Source organism: Entelurus aequoreus, linkage group LG09, assembly GCF_033978785.1.
Source record: "Entelurus aequoreus isolate RoL-2023_Sb linkage group LG09, RoL_Eaeq_v1.1, whole genome shotgun sequence".
Classification (NCBI taxonomy): domain Eukaryota; kingdom Metazoa; phylum Chordata; class Actinopteri; order Syngnathiformes; family Syngnathidae; genus Entelurus; species Entelurus aequoreus.
The window spans coordinates 15,528,091-15,546,401 of NC_084739.1; the positions used below are offsets into that span (position 1 = coordinate 15,528,091).

The 18,311-nt window shown below is 38.1% G+C and overlaps 1 protein-coding gene across 1 annotated transcript; it reads left to right on the forward strand.

The window, feature by feature from the left end:
- The first annotated feature begins 7,063 nt into the window (after nucleotides 1–7,063).
- On the forward strand, nucleotides 7,064–17,202 carry nkx2.3 (NK2 homeobox 3). Its single transcript, XM_062058173.1, has 2 exons — nucleotides 7,064–7,627; nucleotides 16,380–17,202. Exons 1-2 carry the CDS (start codon nucleotides 7,285–7,287, stop codon nucleotides 17,024–17,026), a joined length of 990 nt encoding a protein of 329 aa, XP_061914157.1. The 5' UTR covers nucleotides 7,064–7,284; the 3' UTR covers nucleotides 17,027–17,202.
- The last annotated feature ends 1,109 nt before the right edge of the window (nucleotides 17,203–18,311 follow it).

Genomic DNA, 18,311 nt, shown 5'->3' on the forward strand with positions numbered 1-18,311 from the left:
TAATGTACCCTAAGATTTTTTTTGTTAAAATAAAATAAAATAAATGGGTTATACTTGTATAGCGCTTTTTCACCTTCAAGGTACTCAAAGCGCTTTGACACTATTTCCACATTCACCCATTCACACACACATTCACACACTGATGGAGGGAGCTGCCATGCAAGGCCCTAGCCACGACCCATCAGGAGCAAGGGTGAAGTGTCTTGCTCAAGGACACAACGGACGTGACGAGGTTGGTAGAAGGTGGGGATTGAACCAGGGACCCTCCGGTTGCTGGCACGGCCACTCAAATACTTGCCAACCCTCCAGATTTTCCCGGGAGACTCCCGAATTTCAGTGCCCTTCCCGAAAATCTCCCGGGGCAACCATTCTCCCGATTTCCACCCGGACAACAATATTGGGGGCTGCCTTAAAGGCATTGCCTTTAGCGTCCTCTCTCACCTGAAAAGGAGACTATTATGTATGTCTCCGTTATCCATAGGTTTATCTATAACCCATAAAGTAGGCAGGCACGGAGCTATTTCTCAGCGTGTGTTTATTCCAGCCGACACGTTAATAATACACTGACACACAACATCCGGATTCCCATCATGCATTGCTTCAAAACTACGGCAAGTAGTAATGTCCAAAAACATAACAGAGACGAGGCAGAAGAACGAAGAAGAGACATGGCGACGGCGAGTAAGAAGAAGTACGCTTGCAAGTTCCAAAATGATTGGGAAAAAAATAATTTCAGTTCATCCAGGACTGCTCGAAGGGGAAGGGGTATGCTGCTTGCACATTTTGTAGATCAGGATCAGATATATATATATACATATATATATATATATACATAAGAAACACTTAAAAATATATACACCCCCTGAATTCGGAGGTCTCAAGGTTGGCAAGTATGGTCCCCCAAAATAAAGCCAATAATGACATTGTTTGTGGTCCCCTTTATTTAGAAAAGTACCTTTTTTTAGATGAAAATAGCACTTTAGATCCATTTCAGTCTGGATACAAAGCTTTGCACAGTACTGAATCTGCACTTTTAAAGGTTTTTAATGATTTGCTTTTAATGTCTGATTCTGGCAGCTCTGCCATTTTAGTGCTTTTAGATCTTACAGCTGCCTTTGACACAGTCGACCACACAATTCTTTTAGACCGCCCGAGAGACTGTGTGGGTGTCAGGGGGACTGCATTAGAGTGGTTCAGATCCTACGTGTCAGGCTGGGGGACGCCACCTCTTCTTCTGCTCCGCTTTACTGTGGTGTCCCCCAGGGATCTATTCTAGGCCCCATCCTGTTTTGCGCTATTTCTTCTCCCTCTTGGAGAGATTTTTAAGAGGCATGGAGTGTCTTATCACTTTTATGCAGATGACTGCCAAATTGATATGCCGATTTCAAAAGGCCACGGCCCCCTGACACCCCTTCTCAACTGTCTATGCGACGTCAAGACTTGGTTAGCCCAGAATTGTTTAATAATGAATGAGGGAAAAACGGAAATTTCAGTTTTTGGTCCGGCCCTCACTGACTTGGGACCATTGCAAAATTATGTGCGTCCCAAAGTCACCAGCCTTGGCGTCACTATAGACAGCGATTTTAAACTTGACAAACAAGTCAACGGCGTTTTAAAATCGTGTTTTTATCATCTTCGTCTTTTAGCAAAGGTAAAACCGTTTTTTTTTGTAACCTTTTTGAACAAGTCGTGCATGCTTTTATTTCAAGTGGCTTGGACTACTGCAATGCACTTTATGCTGGCATTAGCCAAAAAGCTCTCTCCCGGTTGCAGTTAGTCCAGAACGCGGCAGCATGACTTTTAACTGGGGCCAGGAAACGCCAGCATATAACCCCAATTCTTCAGAGTTTGCACTGGCTCTCTGTTCATCTTAGAATTGATTTTAAAACCTTGATGTTAGTTTTTAAAACTTTACATGGACTGGCACCTCATCCAAATTTACACTCCTGCGCGCGTTCTGAGGTCCGAGAGCCAGCTCCAGCTCGTGGTGCCCAAGACCAGACTTAAATCCAGGGGAGACAGGGCCTTCTCTGTGATCTGCCCTAAGCTCTGGAACACTCTGCCCCTCCATGTTCAAACTGCTCCCACAGTGGAGTGTTAAAGGCCTACTGAAATGAATTTTTTTTATTTAAACGGGGATAGCAGATCCATTCTATGTGTCATACTTGATCATTTCGCGATATTGCCATATTTTTGCTGAAAGGATTTAGTAGTGAACAACGACAATAAAGATTGCAACTTTTGGTATCAGATAAAAAAAAGGCTTGCCCCTACCAGAAGTAGCGTGACGTAGTCAGTTGATAGCCTCCTCATATTTTCCTATTGTTTTCAATGCAGCTAGAGTGATTAGGACCGAGAAAGCGACGATTACCCCATTAATTTCAGCGAGGATGAAAGATTCGTGGGTGAGGAACGTTAGAGTTAAGGACTAGAATGCAGTGCAAGACATATCTTTTTTTGCTCTGACCGTAACTTAGGTACAAGCTGGCTCATTGGATTCCACACTCTCTCATTTTTCTATTGTGGATCACGGATTTGTATTTTAAACCACCTCGGATACTATATCCTCTTGAAAATGAGAGTCGAGAACGCAGTGACTTTTATCTCCACGACAATACATCGACGAAACACTTTAGCTATGGAGCTAACATGATAGCATCGTGCTTAACTGCATATAGAAACAAAATAAATAAATCCTTGACTGGAAGGATAGACAGAAGCTCAACAATACTATTAAACCATGGACATGTAAATACACGGTTAATGCTTTCCAGCCTGGCGAAGCTTAAAAATGCTGTTGCTAACGACACCATTGAAGCTAACTTAGCTACGGAGCTAACGTGATAGCATCGTGCTTAACTGCATATAGAAACAAAATAAATAAATCCCTGACTGGAAGGATAGACAGAAGATCAACAATACTATTAAACCATGGACATGTAAATACACGGTTAATGCTTTCCAGCTTGGCGGAGCTTAAAAATGCTGTTGCTAACGACGCCGTTGAAGCTAACTTAGTATAACGGGACCTCACAGAGCTATGCTAAAAACATTAGCGCTCCACCTACGCCAGCCAACCCTCATCTGCTCATCAACCCCCGTGCTCACCTGCGTTCTAGCGATCGACGGGAGGACGAAGGACTTCACCCGATCATCGATGCGGTCGGCGGCTAGCGTCGGATAGCGCGTCTGCTATCCGAGTCAAAGTCTTCCTGGTTGTGTTGCTGTAGTCCGCCGCTAATACACCGATCCCACCTACAACTTTCTTCTTTGCAGTCTTCATTGTTCATTAAACAAATTTCAAAAGATTCACCAACACAGATGTCCAGAATACTGTGGAATTATGAGATGAAAACAGAGCTATTTTGTATTGTATTCAATGGGGTACCGATACTTCTGTTTCACTGGTTACGTCACGCGCATACGTCATCATCCAAAGACGTTTTCAACCGGAAGTTTAGCGGGATATTTATAATTGCACTTTATAAGTTAACCCGGCCGTATTGGCATGTGTTGCAATGTTAAGATTTCATCATTGATATATAAACTATCAGACTGCGTGGTCGGTAGTAGTGGCTTTCAGTAGGCCTTTAAGACCCACTTTTATTCTTTGGCTTTTAACACTACGTGAGTTGTGTGGTCCTCTGTGTTTTTTAAAAATGTTGATTTTTATTTACTGTTTTAATTGGTTTTACCCTTTAAAATCGTTTTTAATCATATTTATTTTTATATTGTTTTATATTGGTTTTATATGTATTCATTTTTTGTTTTTATTCAGTCATTGGTGGAGCTAAGGATAATATTTGAATATTGTTTTTAATATTGTTGTGCAGCACTTTGGAAACATTTTTGTTGTTTAAATGTGCTATATAAATAAAGTGGATTGGATTGGATTGAAAAGTACTGAAATACTTTTGGTATCTGGACAACACTAATACACACAAACTGAGCACCCACTGGCAGAAATGTAAATCGGCGCCTATGCTTCCATTAAAGGCCTACTGAAACCCACTACTACCGACCACGCAGTCTGATAGTTTATACATCAATGATGAAATCTTAACATTGCAACACATGCCAATACGGCCGGGTTAACTTATAAAGTGCAATTTTAAATTTCCCGGGAAACTTCCGGTTGAAAACGTCTATGTATGATGACGTATGCGCGTGACGTCGATGGTTGAAACGGAAGTATTCAGACACATTGTATCCCAATACAAACAGCTCTGTTTTCATCGCAAAATTCCACAGTATTCTGGACATCTGTGTTGGTGAATCTTTTGCAATTTGTTTAATGAACAATGGAGACTGCAAAGAAGAAAGCTGTAGGTGGGATCGGTGTATTAGCGGCTGGCTGCAGCAACACAACCAGGAGGACTTTGAGTCGGATAGCAGACGCGCTATCCGACGCTAGCCGCCAACCGCAACGATGATCGGGTAAAGTCCTTCGTCTCGCCGTCGATCGCTGGAACGCAGGTGAGCACGGGTGTTGATGAGCAGATGAGGGCTGGCGTAGGTGGAGAGCTAATGTTTTTATCATAGCTCTGACGAGGTCCCGTGGCTAAGTTAGCTTCAATGGCGTCATTAGCAACAGCATTGCTAAGCTTCGACAGGCGGCACAGCATTAACCTTGTGGTTACAGGTCCAGTGTTTGGTTCGGTGTCTCCTGATAGTAGTATTGTTGATCTTCTGTCTATCCTTCCAGTCAGGGGCTTATTTCTTTTGTTTCTACCTGCATTTAAGCACGATGCTATCACGTTAGCTCCGTAGCTAAAGTGCTTCACCGATGTATTGTCGCGGAGATAAAAGTCACTGTGAATGTCCATTTCGTGTTCTCGACTCTCATTTTCAAGAGGATATAGTATCCGAGGTGGTTTAAAATACAAATCCGTGATCCACAATAGAAAAAGGAGAAAGTGTGGAATCCAATGAGCCCTTGTACCTAAGTTACGGTCAGAGCGAAAACTAGATGCGTCCTGCACTGCACTCTAGTCCTTCACTCTTACATTCCTCATCCATGAATCTTTCATCCTCGCTCAAATTAAAGGGGTAATTGTCGCTTTCTCGGTCCGAATCGCTCTCGCTGCTGGTGTAAAGAATGGGGAAATGTGAGGAGCCCTTCAACCTGTGATGTCACGCTACTTCCGGTACTTTTTTTTTTATCAGCGACCAAAAGTTGCGAACTTTATCGTCGATGTTCTCTACTAAATCCTTTCAGCAAAAATATGGCAATATCGCGAAATTATCAAGTATGACACATAGAATGGATCTGCTATCCCCGTTTAAAGGCCTACTGAAAGCCACTACTACCGACCACGCAGTCTGATAGTTTATATATCAATGATGAAATCTTAACATTATAACACATGCCAATACGGCCGGGTTAACTTATAAAGTGACATTTTAAATTTGCCGCTAAACTTCCGGTTCGAAACGCCTCTGAGGATGACGTATGCGTGTGACGTAGCCCGACGAACACGGGTATGCCTTCCACATTGAAGCCAATACGAAAACGCTCTGTTTTCATTTCATAATTCCACAGTATTCTGGACATCTGTGTTCGTGAATCTGTTGCAATCATGTTCATTGCATTATGGAGAAGGAAGCCGAGCAAGCAAAGAAGAAAGTTGTCGGTGCGAAATGGACGTATTTTTCGAACGTAGTCAGCCACAACAGTACACAGCCGGCGCTTCTTTGTTTACATTCCCGAAAGATGCAGTCAAGATGGAAGAACTCGGATAACAGAGACTCTAACCAGGAGGACTTTTGACTTGGATACACAGACGCCTGTAGAGAACTGGGACAACACAGACTCTTACCAGGATTACTTTGATTTGGATGACAAAGACGCAGACGTGCTACTGTGAGTATGCAGCTTTGGCTTTTTTTTGCGTATGTACGTAACTTTTTATAAATATATAAGCTTTATGAACCTTGGGTTAGGTGAACGGTCTTTTGGGCTGAGTGATTGTGTGTGTTGATCAGGTGTTTGGATTGTATTGGCGTGTTCTATGGAGCTAGGAGCTAGCAGAGGAGCTAGGAGCTAGCATAACACGTACCGTACCGTACGTGCGCGTCACGTACGTAACTTTTTAAAAATATATAAGCTTTATGAACCTTGGGTTAGGTGAACGGTCTTTTGGGCTGAGTGATTGTGTGTGTTGATCAGGTGTTTGAATTGTATTGGCGTGTTCTATGGAGCTAGGAGCTAGCAGAGGAGCTAGGAGCTAGCATAACACGTACCGTACCGTACGTGCGCGTCACGTACGTAACTTTTTAAAAATATATAAGCTTTATGAACCTTGGGTTAGGTGAACGGTCTTTTGGGCTGAGTGATTGTGTGTGTTGTGCAGGTGTTTGAATTGTATTGGCGTGTTCTATGGAGCTAGGAGCTAGCAGAGGAGCTAGGAGCTAGCATAACAAACACGCAGGTGTTATTATGCAGGATTAATTTGTGGCATATTAAATATAAGCCTGGTTGTGTTGTGGCTAATAGAGTATATATATGTCTTGTGTTTATTTACTGTTGTAGTCATTCCCAGCTGAATATCAGGTCACCCCCGGCTCTCACAGCATCTTCCCTATCTGAATAGCTTCAACTCCCCACTAGTCCTTCACTTGCACTTTACTCATCCACAAATCTTTCATCCTCGCTCAAATTAATGGGGAAATTGTCGCTTTCTCGGTCCGAATCTCTCTCACTTCATGCGGCCATCATTGTAAACAATAGGGAACTTTGCGTATATGTTCAACTGACTACGTCACGCTACTTCCGGTAGGGGCAAGCCTTTTTTTTATCAGATACCAAAAGTTGCAATCTTTATCGTCGTTGTTCTATACTAAATCCTTTCAGCAAAAATATGGCAATATCGCGAAATGATCAAGTATGACACATAGAATAGATCTGCTATCCCCGTTTAAATAAAAAAAATTCATTTCAGTAGGCCTTTAAATAAAAAAAATAATTTCAGTATAGGCCTTTAAGTGTTAACTTAAATGAGGTTGGAATTGTCCTAAAAGATGCAGAGATAGAGAGAGAGAGAGTCTTAGGGGAGGGGCGTGGAGATGACAGCATCTTTGTCGAACTCAATTTAAGCCAACCAAACAGGATCGACCCCCTCCTCAGCCTCACGCACACACACACACACACTCTCACACACACACACACACACAAGTGCAGCCTGCAGGGGGATATGTCTCCTGCTCCGCTCTTTCCTCGGTCTGCATGAAAAAAAAAAAAAAAAAAAAAAAAATCCTACAAATTGTCCCCAGATATTCACCATCATGCTCCCGAGTCCGGCTTTAACGTCCTCCACCACGCCTTTTTCAGTCAAGGACATCCTGAAGTTGGAGTTGCAGCGACAGTCCCAGGAGCTGCAGTTCATCTCCTGCCTGCAGCAGTCCGGGTCCCGCGGGCGCGACTCGCCGCCCTCCTGCATGCTGGCCGGGAGAGACAGTCCGAGTCCGATCAGTTCTGGCTTGTCGGAGAGCGACGAGCGGATGTCCTACTTCGGCGTGCTGGCGGCACCGGACCGGCTGGGCGAGTCCGGGCTGCCGGCGGAGATGTTTGCAGCCGGGCACCCGGTGCAGATGCACGCCGCGGACCTCCAGGAGGACCAGGACGCCAGTAAGTGCAAATCAGTAGGGTAACAACTTTGGCAAAACTCACCCAAAAAATGTGTTGACACGGTACATAATTTTTCAAAACTAAATATTTGATCAATGCCACACCTTGTGCAGAAGTGCAACATGCTGCTTTAACATTCAACTTCAACTAAATAGGTCAAATATCATCAGGATATTAAAACACATGATGCTATTTTTAGCCATAAAAGTACTGTTATTTAAAAAATATATAATTTTATAATAATCACATTGTTGATTTTTGGATTATTTTATATATAACCTTTATTTAACCAGGGGGAAAAAAACCCCCATTGATATTAAAACAACTCTTTTTCAAGGGGAGTCCTGAAATTAACTGTTATTTCATAGACAAATACTAATAATTTGTAATATCACAACAAATGACTGTAAATGAATGCATTTCTTGAGGGGACTGCATGCTTTGCACACTCTTGTACACGCTGTGAAAAAAATTCCAGGATTTCACAGGAAAAAAAATTCCCATTGATATTAAAAAAACTATTTTTCAAGGGGAGTCCTGCACGCTAAAAAATGTTGGGTTAAAAAATTCCAGGATTTCACAGCATTTAACAGTATTTTTCCAGATTTACTTGCAGGTAATATCACAACAAATGGCAGTTAAAAATACAATTTCACAGCAATGAACTGGTGTTCCACAGTAAAATACTGTAATCATAGTATAACAACAAATACTATAAATTTAAACTGCACACTAAAAAAATGTTGGGTTAAAAAATAACCCATTTTAACCCAACTGCTAGTTCCTGAAAAGGGCGAACCCCTTATTGAGTTATTTTAACTCAACATTTTGGGTTGATTTTTTTCAACCCAACTTTTGCATTGAATTATTTAACCCAAAAGTTGAGTTATGATAACTTAATTTTGGGTGATCGTAAATAATGTTAATGAGATTAATCCTTAATAAAATTCAAGAAAAAAGTCACTTTTTAATAAATAAAAAAAAAAGAGCCTTTTACCCAAAAATTACTGTACATTAATTTGTTTATTGAGGGGTACTGCATGCGTTGCACACTCTTGTACACGCTGTGAAAAAAAATTCCAGGATTTCACAGGAAAAAAAAATTCCCATTGATATTAAAAAACTATTTTTCAAGGGGAGTCCTGCACGCTAAAAAAAATGTTGGGTTAAAAAATTCCAGGATTTCACAGCATTTAACAGTATTTTTCCAGATTTACTTGCAGGTAATATTACAACAAATGGCAGTTAAACATACAATTTCACAGCAATGAACTGGTATTCCACAGTAAAATACTGTAATCATAGTATATCACAACAAATTACTATAAATTTAAACTGCACACTAAAAAATGTTGGGTTAAAAAATAACCCCATTTTAACCCAACTGCTAGTTCCTGAAAAGGACGAACCCCTTATTGAGTTATTTTAACTCAACATTTTGGGTTGATTTTTTTCAACCCAACTTTTGCATTGAATTATTTAACCCAAAAGTTGAGTTATGATAACTTAATTTTGGGTGATTGTAAATAATGTTAATGAGATTAATCCTTAATAAAATTCAAGAAAAAAGTCACTTTTTAATAAAAAAAAAAAAAAAAGAGCCTTTTACCCAAAAATTACTGTACATTAATTTGTTTATTGAGGGGTACTGCATGCGTTGCACACTATTGTACACGCTGTGGAAAAAATTCCAGGATTTCACAGCATTTAACAGTATTTTTCCAGATCTGCTTGCAAGTAATATTAAAACAAATGGCAGTAAAACAAATCTGATGTCCTTATATTTCACAGCAATTAACTGTTATTTCACAGTAAAATACTGTAATTATAGTAATATCACAACAAATTAATATAATGTAAACTGCACACTAAAAAATGTTGGGTTAAAAAATAACCCCATTTTAAACCAACTGCTGGTTCAGAAAAGGACAAACCCCTTATTGAGTTATTTCAACTCAACATATTGGGTTGATTTTTTTCAACCCAACTTTTGCGTTGAATTATTTCACCAAAAAGTTGAGTTATGGTAACTTAATGTTGGGTTATTTCCAATATGGGGTTGAATTATTTAACCCAAAAGTTGAGTTATGCTCACTACAATGTTGGGTTATTCCAAACCCAACTATTGGGTCAAGGAGCGCTGAATTGCGCAACCCAAAGCCGCGGACCTCCAAGAGGACCAAGACACCAGTAAATGCAACTCACATTAAAATCAGTACGGTAATAACTTAACCGCAAAATGTTAAATATTTTATCATACCACACTTTGTGCAGAAGTGCAACATGCTGTTTTAACATTAAAAGCACACTTAAACTATTGAGGTCAAATATCATCAGGATATAAAAACAAATGTCCATGATGCTATATTTAGCCATAAAAGTACTGTCATTTAAAAAATAATAATATTATAATAATCACACTGTTGATTTTTTGATTATTTTATATATAACCTTTATTTAACCAGGGAAAAAAAATCCCATTGATATTAAAAACCTCTTTTTCAAGGGGAGTCCTGCGCACTAAAAAATGTTGGGTTAAAAAATTCCAGGATTTCACAGCATTTAACAGTATTTTGCCAGATTTACTTTCATGTAATATTAAAACAAATGGCAGTACAAAAAATCTGATACCCTCATATTTCACAGCAATTAACTGTTATTTCACAGTAAAATACTGTAATTATAGCAATATAACGACATCCATCCATCCATCCATTTTCTACCGCTTGTCCCTTTCGGAGTCGCGGGGGGCGCTGGAGCCTATCTCAGCTGCATTCAGGCGGAAGGCAGGGTACACCCTGGACAAGTAGCCACCTCATTGCAGGGCCAACACAGATGGATAGACAACTTTCACACTCACATTCACACAACAAATTACTATAAATTTAAACTGCACACTAAAAAATGTTGGGTTAAAAAATAACCCATTTTAAACCAACTGCTGGTTCAGAAAAGGACGAACCCCTTATTGAGTTATTTTAACTCAACATTTTGGGTTGATTTTTTTCAACCCAACTTTTGCGTTTAATTATTTAACCAAAAAGTTGAGTTATGATAACTTAATGTTGGGTTATTCCCAACCAAACTATTGGGTTGAATTATATAACCCGAAAATTGAGTTGTGCAAACTCAATGTTGGGTGATTGTAAATAATGTTGATGTGATTAATCCATAATAAAATTCCCTTCAAGAAAAAAGTCACTTTTTAACATTAAAAAAAAAAAGCCTTTCACCCAAAAATGCTTACTTGTTGAAAAACAACTCAAAAATGATTCATCATTTTGAAAACCCAGAAATTCTGTTAAAATAATACCCTTAAAACCCCCCAAAATGGATTGCTATTCATAAAAATAATTCCAACATTGAACCCAACACTAGCAACTCATAAATTGGGTTATCAAAATAACCCGGTATTTTTTAGTGTGTGTAAAAATAAAAAAATCTGTATATTTTATGGCAAAAACTGTTTATCTAAAGTAAGTAAAAAAAAACACACACACTCTATTTTACAGTATTCTTATTCTTAATTCCTCAAAATTGGACACTTCAACAGTTAAAACACACTAAAAAATGTTGGGTTAAAAAATAACCCAATTTTAACCCAACTACTGGTTCAGAAAAGGACGAACCCCTTATTTGAGTTATTTTAACTCAACATTTTGGGTCAATTTTTTCCACCCAACTTTTGCGTTGAATTATTTAACCAAAAAGTTGAGTTATGATAACTTAATGTTGGGTTATTCCCAACCAAACTATTGGGTTGAATTATTTAACCCAAACATTTAGTTATGCTAACTCAATGTTGGTTAATTCATAACCCAACTATTGGGTTGAATTTATTTAACACAAAAGCTGAGTTATGCTCACTACAATGTTGGGTTATTCCAAACCCAACTATTGGGTTGCGCAATTTAGCGCTCCTTGACCCAATAGTTGGTTAAAAATGATCAATTTTACTGATGGTTTGTCCTACTCCTTCCCAGCTATACTGATCAAAATAATTGTTATTCCATTAAAATATACTCAAAAGCAAGATATGAGTGACATTTTTTTTACATGGTCATAGTAGTTCTGTATAGCATGCTCAAATATTTTCATGTACATAAGATGTGTGATTGGAAATAATGTTAATGAGATTAATCTTTAATAAAATTCCCTTCAACAAAAAAGTACATTTTTTATTTAAAAAAAAGCCTTTAACCCAAAAATGCGTTACTCATTGAAAAACAACCCAAAAATGGTTCATCATTTTGAAAACCCAGAAATTTAGTTATAATCACACCCTTATAACTCCAAAAATTGATTGCGCTTCAAAAAAATAACTCCAAAATGTAACCCAACACTCGCAACTCATAAATTGGGTTAGCAAAATAACTCAGCAGTTTTTAGTGTGTAGTAATCACATTGTTGATTTTTGGATTATTTTATGTATAACCTTTATTTAACCAGGAAAAAAATACCATTGATATTGCAAACCTCTTTTTCAAGGGAGTCCTTCCCAAGAGGCAAGTTACACATAAAATGACACATTAGAATGACAGGCTGGACATCAAGTTGGAGTTATTACTTGCATGCATCGTTTAAAGCAGGGGTGTCAAACTCATTTTAGCTCAGGGGCCGCTTGGAGGAAAAATGTGTGCAGACGCGGGCCGGAATATTACAGTAATGGCATTAAAACTAAGAAATAAAGGCAACTTCAGATTGTTTTCTTGGTCTTACTTTGGCCAAAAATAGAACAAACACATTTAAAAAAATATTACAATAAAAATATAGAAAAAGATACCGGCAGCGGCAAAGTTTAGATGCATGAAGGAAAAAAGAAAGTGAATAAATGTTTACAACTGGATACATTTACATATGCATTGAAATTTGTTTTTTTTTGTATTATTTTTTTAAAATGAATTAAGTAACGTTTATGACAACCTTTTTCCAAAACACAATTTAAAATAATAATGCATACATTTATTTTTCAAAACGGTTACAAAAAAGTGGGACCCAAAAATGTACTGTGGGACCCCATTTTTATGATTTGAGGGAGGTCCCTGAAACCCCATTTTGAAAATTCCTAGCGCCAACACCGATAGAGTATTGGTGCGTACAAAACAGCAGCAGGCGGCTGTGGCCTGAGGGCCGGTTCTAATACTAATCAAATATCACCCTGGGGGCCATAGGTCATTCATTCGCGGGCCAGATCCGGCCCGCGGGTCTCGACTTTGACACCCCCGGTTTAAATCAACGTATAAAAATACCCTGATATTTGGAAACAGATGCAATCCTATTGTCAGAATGTTGTGCAGTTTTTAATCTGGGTTTATTGTTTTGAAGTGATATTTGCCAGAGAGCGCAGTGAAATAAATAGTGTGATTAATCTGCATAAATGCATGATTAATGCAATGTTTTGTGATCAATCACACGAGTTAACTCATCATTTTTGACCGCCCTGCTTAAAAGTAATCCCCAAAATGTCGGTCAGTTTGATGAGATGTCCATCTCAAGGAGAAATTCAGCTTTACATGAAGGGCATGCAAGGTTTAGAAAACAAAAGACATACTGAATGACAGGCAGGGACTGTGGAAATAAGAGAAATTCAAATAACAAACAAGATATGGTCAAACGGTTCCGGTTCGGACAGTTTGATAGGGTTATTTTGGGGCAAATGTGCACAATAATTTGAATTGTTAAAGCAGAGGTGTCCAAACTTTTTCCACCAAATCACGTGTGGGCCATTTTGATATTTTTTTTAATTTTAAAAGAGTGCAATAAAAAAAAGGAAATCGATTTTGTCTCGGCTTTGTGTTATAAGTGACAAAGCATATTACCAATTTCCAAGTCTTCTTCCTTTTCTTATTACATATTCATTTCCCAGCAGGCACAAGACATTAAAGCAATGTTGAGAACTTGTTGAATTAGGTCCTGACGTTGGGCAACTCAAACATAACGTTGAAACAACATGCTTTTTGACGACGTTTAATCAATGTTGGGTTTTGACGTTGATTTGACCATTGAAATGTGGTCATTTCCCAACCAACAACATGGATCAAACATTAGACATCAACGTTGTCTCAATTTACAAATATAACAATTTTGCAACTTTGTTTCAAAGTCACTTTTAAAGGACATGTATGTATAATCAACGTTGTATCATTGTCTCGTGCCTGCTGAGTTTGCTTACGTTTTCATTGTCGGTTTTATTTTTATTTTATCATGTCCGTGTCATAATAACATCATTTTATGCAGCAAGCTATAAAAGTAAAATAATAACACATATTTCAAGACAGTAACCTGATTATACTTACTTGACATATCGTGCGTTTATTCTTATTTGACGTGGCACATATGGTAGAGTGGCCTGAGGGTTCCTGGTTCGATCCCCAGCTTCTACCAACCTAGTTGCGTCTGTTGTGTCCTTGAGCGAGACACTTCCCCCTTGCTCCTGATGGGTCGTGGTTAGGGCCTTACATGGCAGCTCCCACCATCAGTGTGTGAATGTGTGTGTGAATGGGTGAATGTGGAAATAGTGTCAAAGCACTTTGAGTACCTTGAAGGTAGAAAAGCGCTATACAGGTATAACCCATTTACCATTGATTTATTATACAGTATATTACATATTGCCAAATAAATAGTCCAGTAAGTTCAGTCGCACTCAAATAGCATGGTGCAACAACACTGTAAATACAATAATAAATAGGACAATATAAATAATCAATATATAAAATAACAAAAACAATTATAATGGAGTACTACAGAAATACTAGATTTATTTTTGATGGGCTCTAAAATTAAATCAACAAAAATATTGGTGAGCTCGGTAAATTAATATTTTGTTTACATTTTGAATTATTATCTGAAAATATTAATAAATAAATAACTGTATTCCTCTGCAAATAAATAAGTTGTTGGGTTTGCATTTAACTACTTTTTTCAATGTCAGGTTGTGACGTTGATTTGACCATTGAAATGTGGTCATTTCCCAACCAACAACATGGATCCAATGTTGGACACCAACGCTGTCTCCATCAACAAATACAACTATTTTGCACAGTTGTTTCAAAGTCACTTTTAAAAGACATAATCAACGTTGTATCAATGTCTCGTGCCTGCTGAGTTTGCTTACGTTTTTATTGTCGTTTTTTATTTATTTTATCTCAATACTTTGCGGGCCAACACAATTCGAGGGGCAAAGCCGCAATAAGCCCGCGGGCCGCACTTTGGAGACCCCTGTGTTAAAGTCTCCTGTCCGTGTCATTTATCTATAATAACATCATTTTATGCAGCAAGCTATAAAATCAAAATAATAACACATATTGCGAGACAGTAACCCGATTATACTTACCTGACATATTGTGTATTTATTTTTACTTATTATACAATATAATATACATTGCCAAATAAATAGTCCAATGGTGCAACAACACTGCAAATACAATAATAAATAGGACAATAGAAATAATCAATATATAAAATAGTTTTAAAAAATGATAATGGAGTGCTACAGAAATATTAGATTTATTTTTGATGGGATCCAAAATGAAATCAACAATAGATATTGGTCAGCTCGGAAAATTAATATTTTGTATACATTTGGAATTATTATCTGAAAATATGTCAATCTTTTTTGTTTGTTTTTATTACTCTGCAAATAAATAAGTGACTATAATATACATGTGTGTTTTGTTTTGTTTGGTTTTATTTAGAGATTTCCGATAAATGCTTTAAAATGTAATATCGGAAATTATCGGTATGTTTTTTTTTTATTATCGGTATCGTGGTTTTTTTTGTTTTGTTTTTATTAAATCAACATAAAAAACACAAGATACACTTACAATTAGTGCACCAACCCCAAAAAAACTCTCTCCCCCATTCACACTCATTCACACAAACGCGTTGTTTGTTTCTGTTATTAATATTCTGGTTCCTACATTATATATCAATATAGATCAATACAGTCTGCAAGGGATACAGTCCGTAAGCACACATGATTGTATGTCTTTATGACAAAAATAATAATAATAAAAAATAAATAAAAAATAAAAAAACATGCCTCAAAACAGCAGCTTGGAATTTGCACATACATTACATAGAAACTAGTAATTAATGAAAATGAGTCAAATTAACTGTTAAAGGTTAGTACTATTAGTGGACCAGCAGCACGCACAATCATGTGTGCTTACGGACTGTATCCCTTGCAGACCTTGTCCACTAATAGTACTAACCTTTAACAGTTAATTTTACTCATGTTCATTAATAACTAGTTTCTATGTAACTGTTTTTATATTGCTTTACTTTCTTTTTTATTCAAGAAAATGTTTTTAATTTATTTATCTTATTTTATTTTATTAATTTTTAAAAAAAGGACCTTATCTTCACCATACCTGGTTGTCCAAATTAGGCATAATAATGTGTTAATTCCACGACTGTATATATCGATATCGGTTGATATATCGGTATCGGTAATTAAGAATTGGACGATATCGGAATATCGGCAAAAAAAAGCCATTATCGGACATCCCTAGTTTGAGTTGCTTTGTCTTGTGTGTTTTGTTTTTCCTCTGTTTGTTATATGTTTTTGGCATGTGTTATTTTTGGGAAATAATTAATACAAATATAAATTATAAATAAGTTGGTTGGGTTTTTATTTGACTTTTTTTTTTTTTTTAACTTGAGTCGCTAAATTCGTGAAATGCAGATTTATATAGACATTCATTTTTTTGCCATGTGTGCTTTACTCTTCCCACCGGTGCTCGCCGCGCAGAGGTGTGCGCGTCGCTGCGGGGCGAGGAGGCCGAGAAGCCGGCCAGCAAGCAGCAGAGGACCCGCAGGAAGCCCCGGGTCCTCTTCTCCCAGACGCAGGTGTTCGAGCTGGAGCGTCGCTTCAAGCGGCAGCGCTACCTGTCCGCCCCGGAGAGAGAACACCTGGCCGGCTCGCTCAAGCTCACGCCCACGCAGGTGAAGATCTGGTTCCAGAACCGCAGGTACAAATGCAAGAGGCAGCGGCAGGACAAGTCCCTGGAAATGGTCGGCCATCATCACCATCACCATCACCATCACCATCCTCACAATCCAGCGCCGCCTCCGCCGCCGCCGAGGCGGGTGCACGTACCGGTGCTGGTGCGCGACGGGCGGCCCTGTTTGACTGGATCGCCGACTTATAACGCCTCTTACTCGGTCGCAGCGAGCCCGTACAGCTACAGCGGCTACCCGGCCTACACGTACAGCAACTCTGCCTACAGCAACACTTATTGTACGAGTCTGCCCGCCCTGCAGCCCTCCAGCACCGCGGCCAACGCCTTCATGAGCATGACTTTGGGGCCCCTGGGGGCGCAGACGCAGGGCCAACCCGCGCAAGGGACTGTGGCCCCGCCATGCCAGGGGACTCTGCAGGGCATCAGAGCCTGGTAACGCACATTTGAAATGGTGCAACAAAAAATAATCCCTGCACTAAACTGCTGTTTATTTGTCTTTGAGTGTCATAAATAAGCACACATTGAACAATTAACTATACGTCAGTTAATCGGAAATACACACGACTGACAATTAATGCCGAATCTGCAGGATAAAGCTTTTTTTTTTTTTTTTTTTTTTTTTTTTTTTTTAGATAATAATGTTTTTCACAGCATGCACGCGTGACATGATGGAACGGTTGTATTCATGACGATTTTATTATTATATCTAAAAAAATATAATGCATAAAAAACTGCAGAAATGTTCACATTTTTGTTACAAAATGTGTTATATGTGAGTGTCCATATTAAACATTTTTACACACTTGAATCCAACCCACGGCCAAGAGGTTATTCATACAACTATTTTTTTTAATGTATTTATTCAGGGCAATAATGCACATTAATAAACTGATAAACAGTCACTGGCTAATAATTGCACGACTTTCACAGTAACATTTATTTTCCTGTAAAGTTAAATGCAATGACATATAAAGTTATTGATTTTTTTTAAAAATATTAATTTGTTGTGAGGTTACAGCAAATTTTGATTAATGTATTTTACTTTGAAAAATATATACTGTTAAATGCTGTGAAATACTCTACAGTGTGCTAATTTACATCAAAAAAATAGTCCCAAAATAGAAAAACAGGAAGGACAATAACAGTGTCACTTTAAGAACACAAAATTAAATTAAAAAAACAATACAAGTATAGTTAAAATCATGTGTCCGCTTTGTATTAATATTCAAAATTGTTATAATTGTTTTAAAACTTGTAACTTTTTATAAAGTATTTACCCACTAATATTATTATATTTAATTAATCTATTTCGATTTGTGTAATATGTTTTCTTCTTTTAAATGACTAGGATACATCTATATAACCTTACAGGGCTTGACTCCCTATAAGGGTGTCCAAAGTGTGGCCCGGGGGCAATTTCTGGCCCGCAGCTCAAGTTTTGTTGGCCCGCAGGATATTGTCAGGATAAAAAAAAAAAAAAAAAGGGACAGTAAAAATGTGAGGAAAGAAAGTAAAAAATTAGCTATAGCTATGCTTTGATCTTTATAACACAAAGCTCACACAAAATGTGGTGTTATTTACACTTTTTTAATTATTTTTTTTTAAACAATATAATAATAAAATGGCCCCTGCATGATTTGACTTTTCAGTATGCGGCTCTTGGTGGAAAACGTTTGGACACCCTGGCCCTAATCGCCTGTACCGTACACAAATCGGAGAAT

Coding starts and splice junctions, on each gene's coding strand:
- nkx2.3 (XM_062058173.1), top strand. CDS start 7,285: ATGCTCCCGAGTCCGGCTTTAACGTCCTCCACCACGCCTTTTTCAGTC. Junction 7,628..16,379: donor CCAGGAGGACCAGGACGCCA/GTAAGTGCAAAT, acceptor CTCGCCGCGCAG/AGGTGTGCGCGTCGCTGCGG.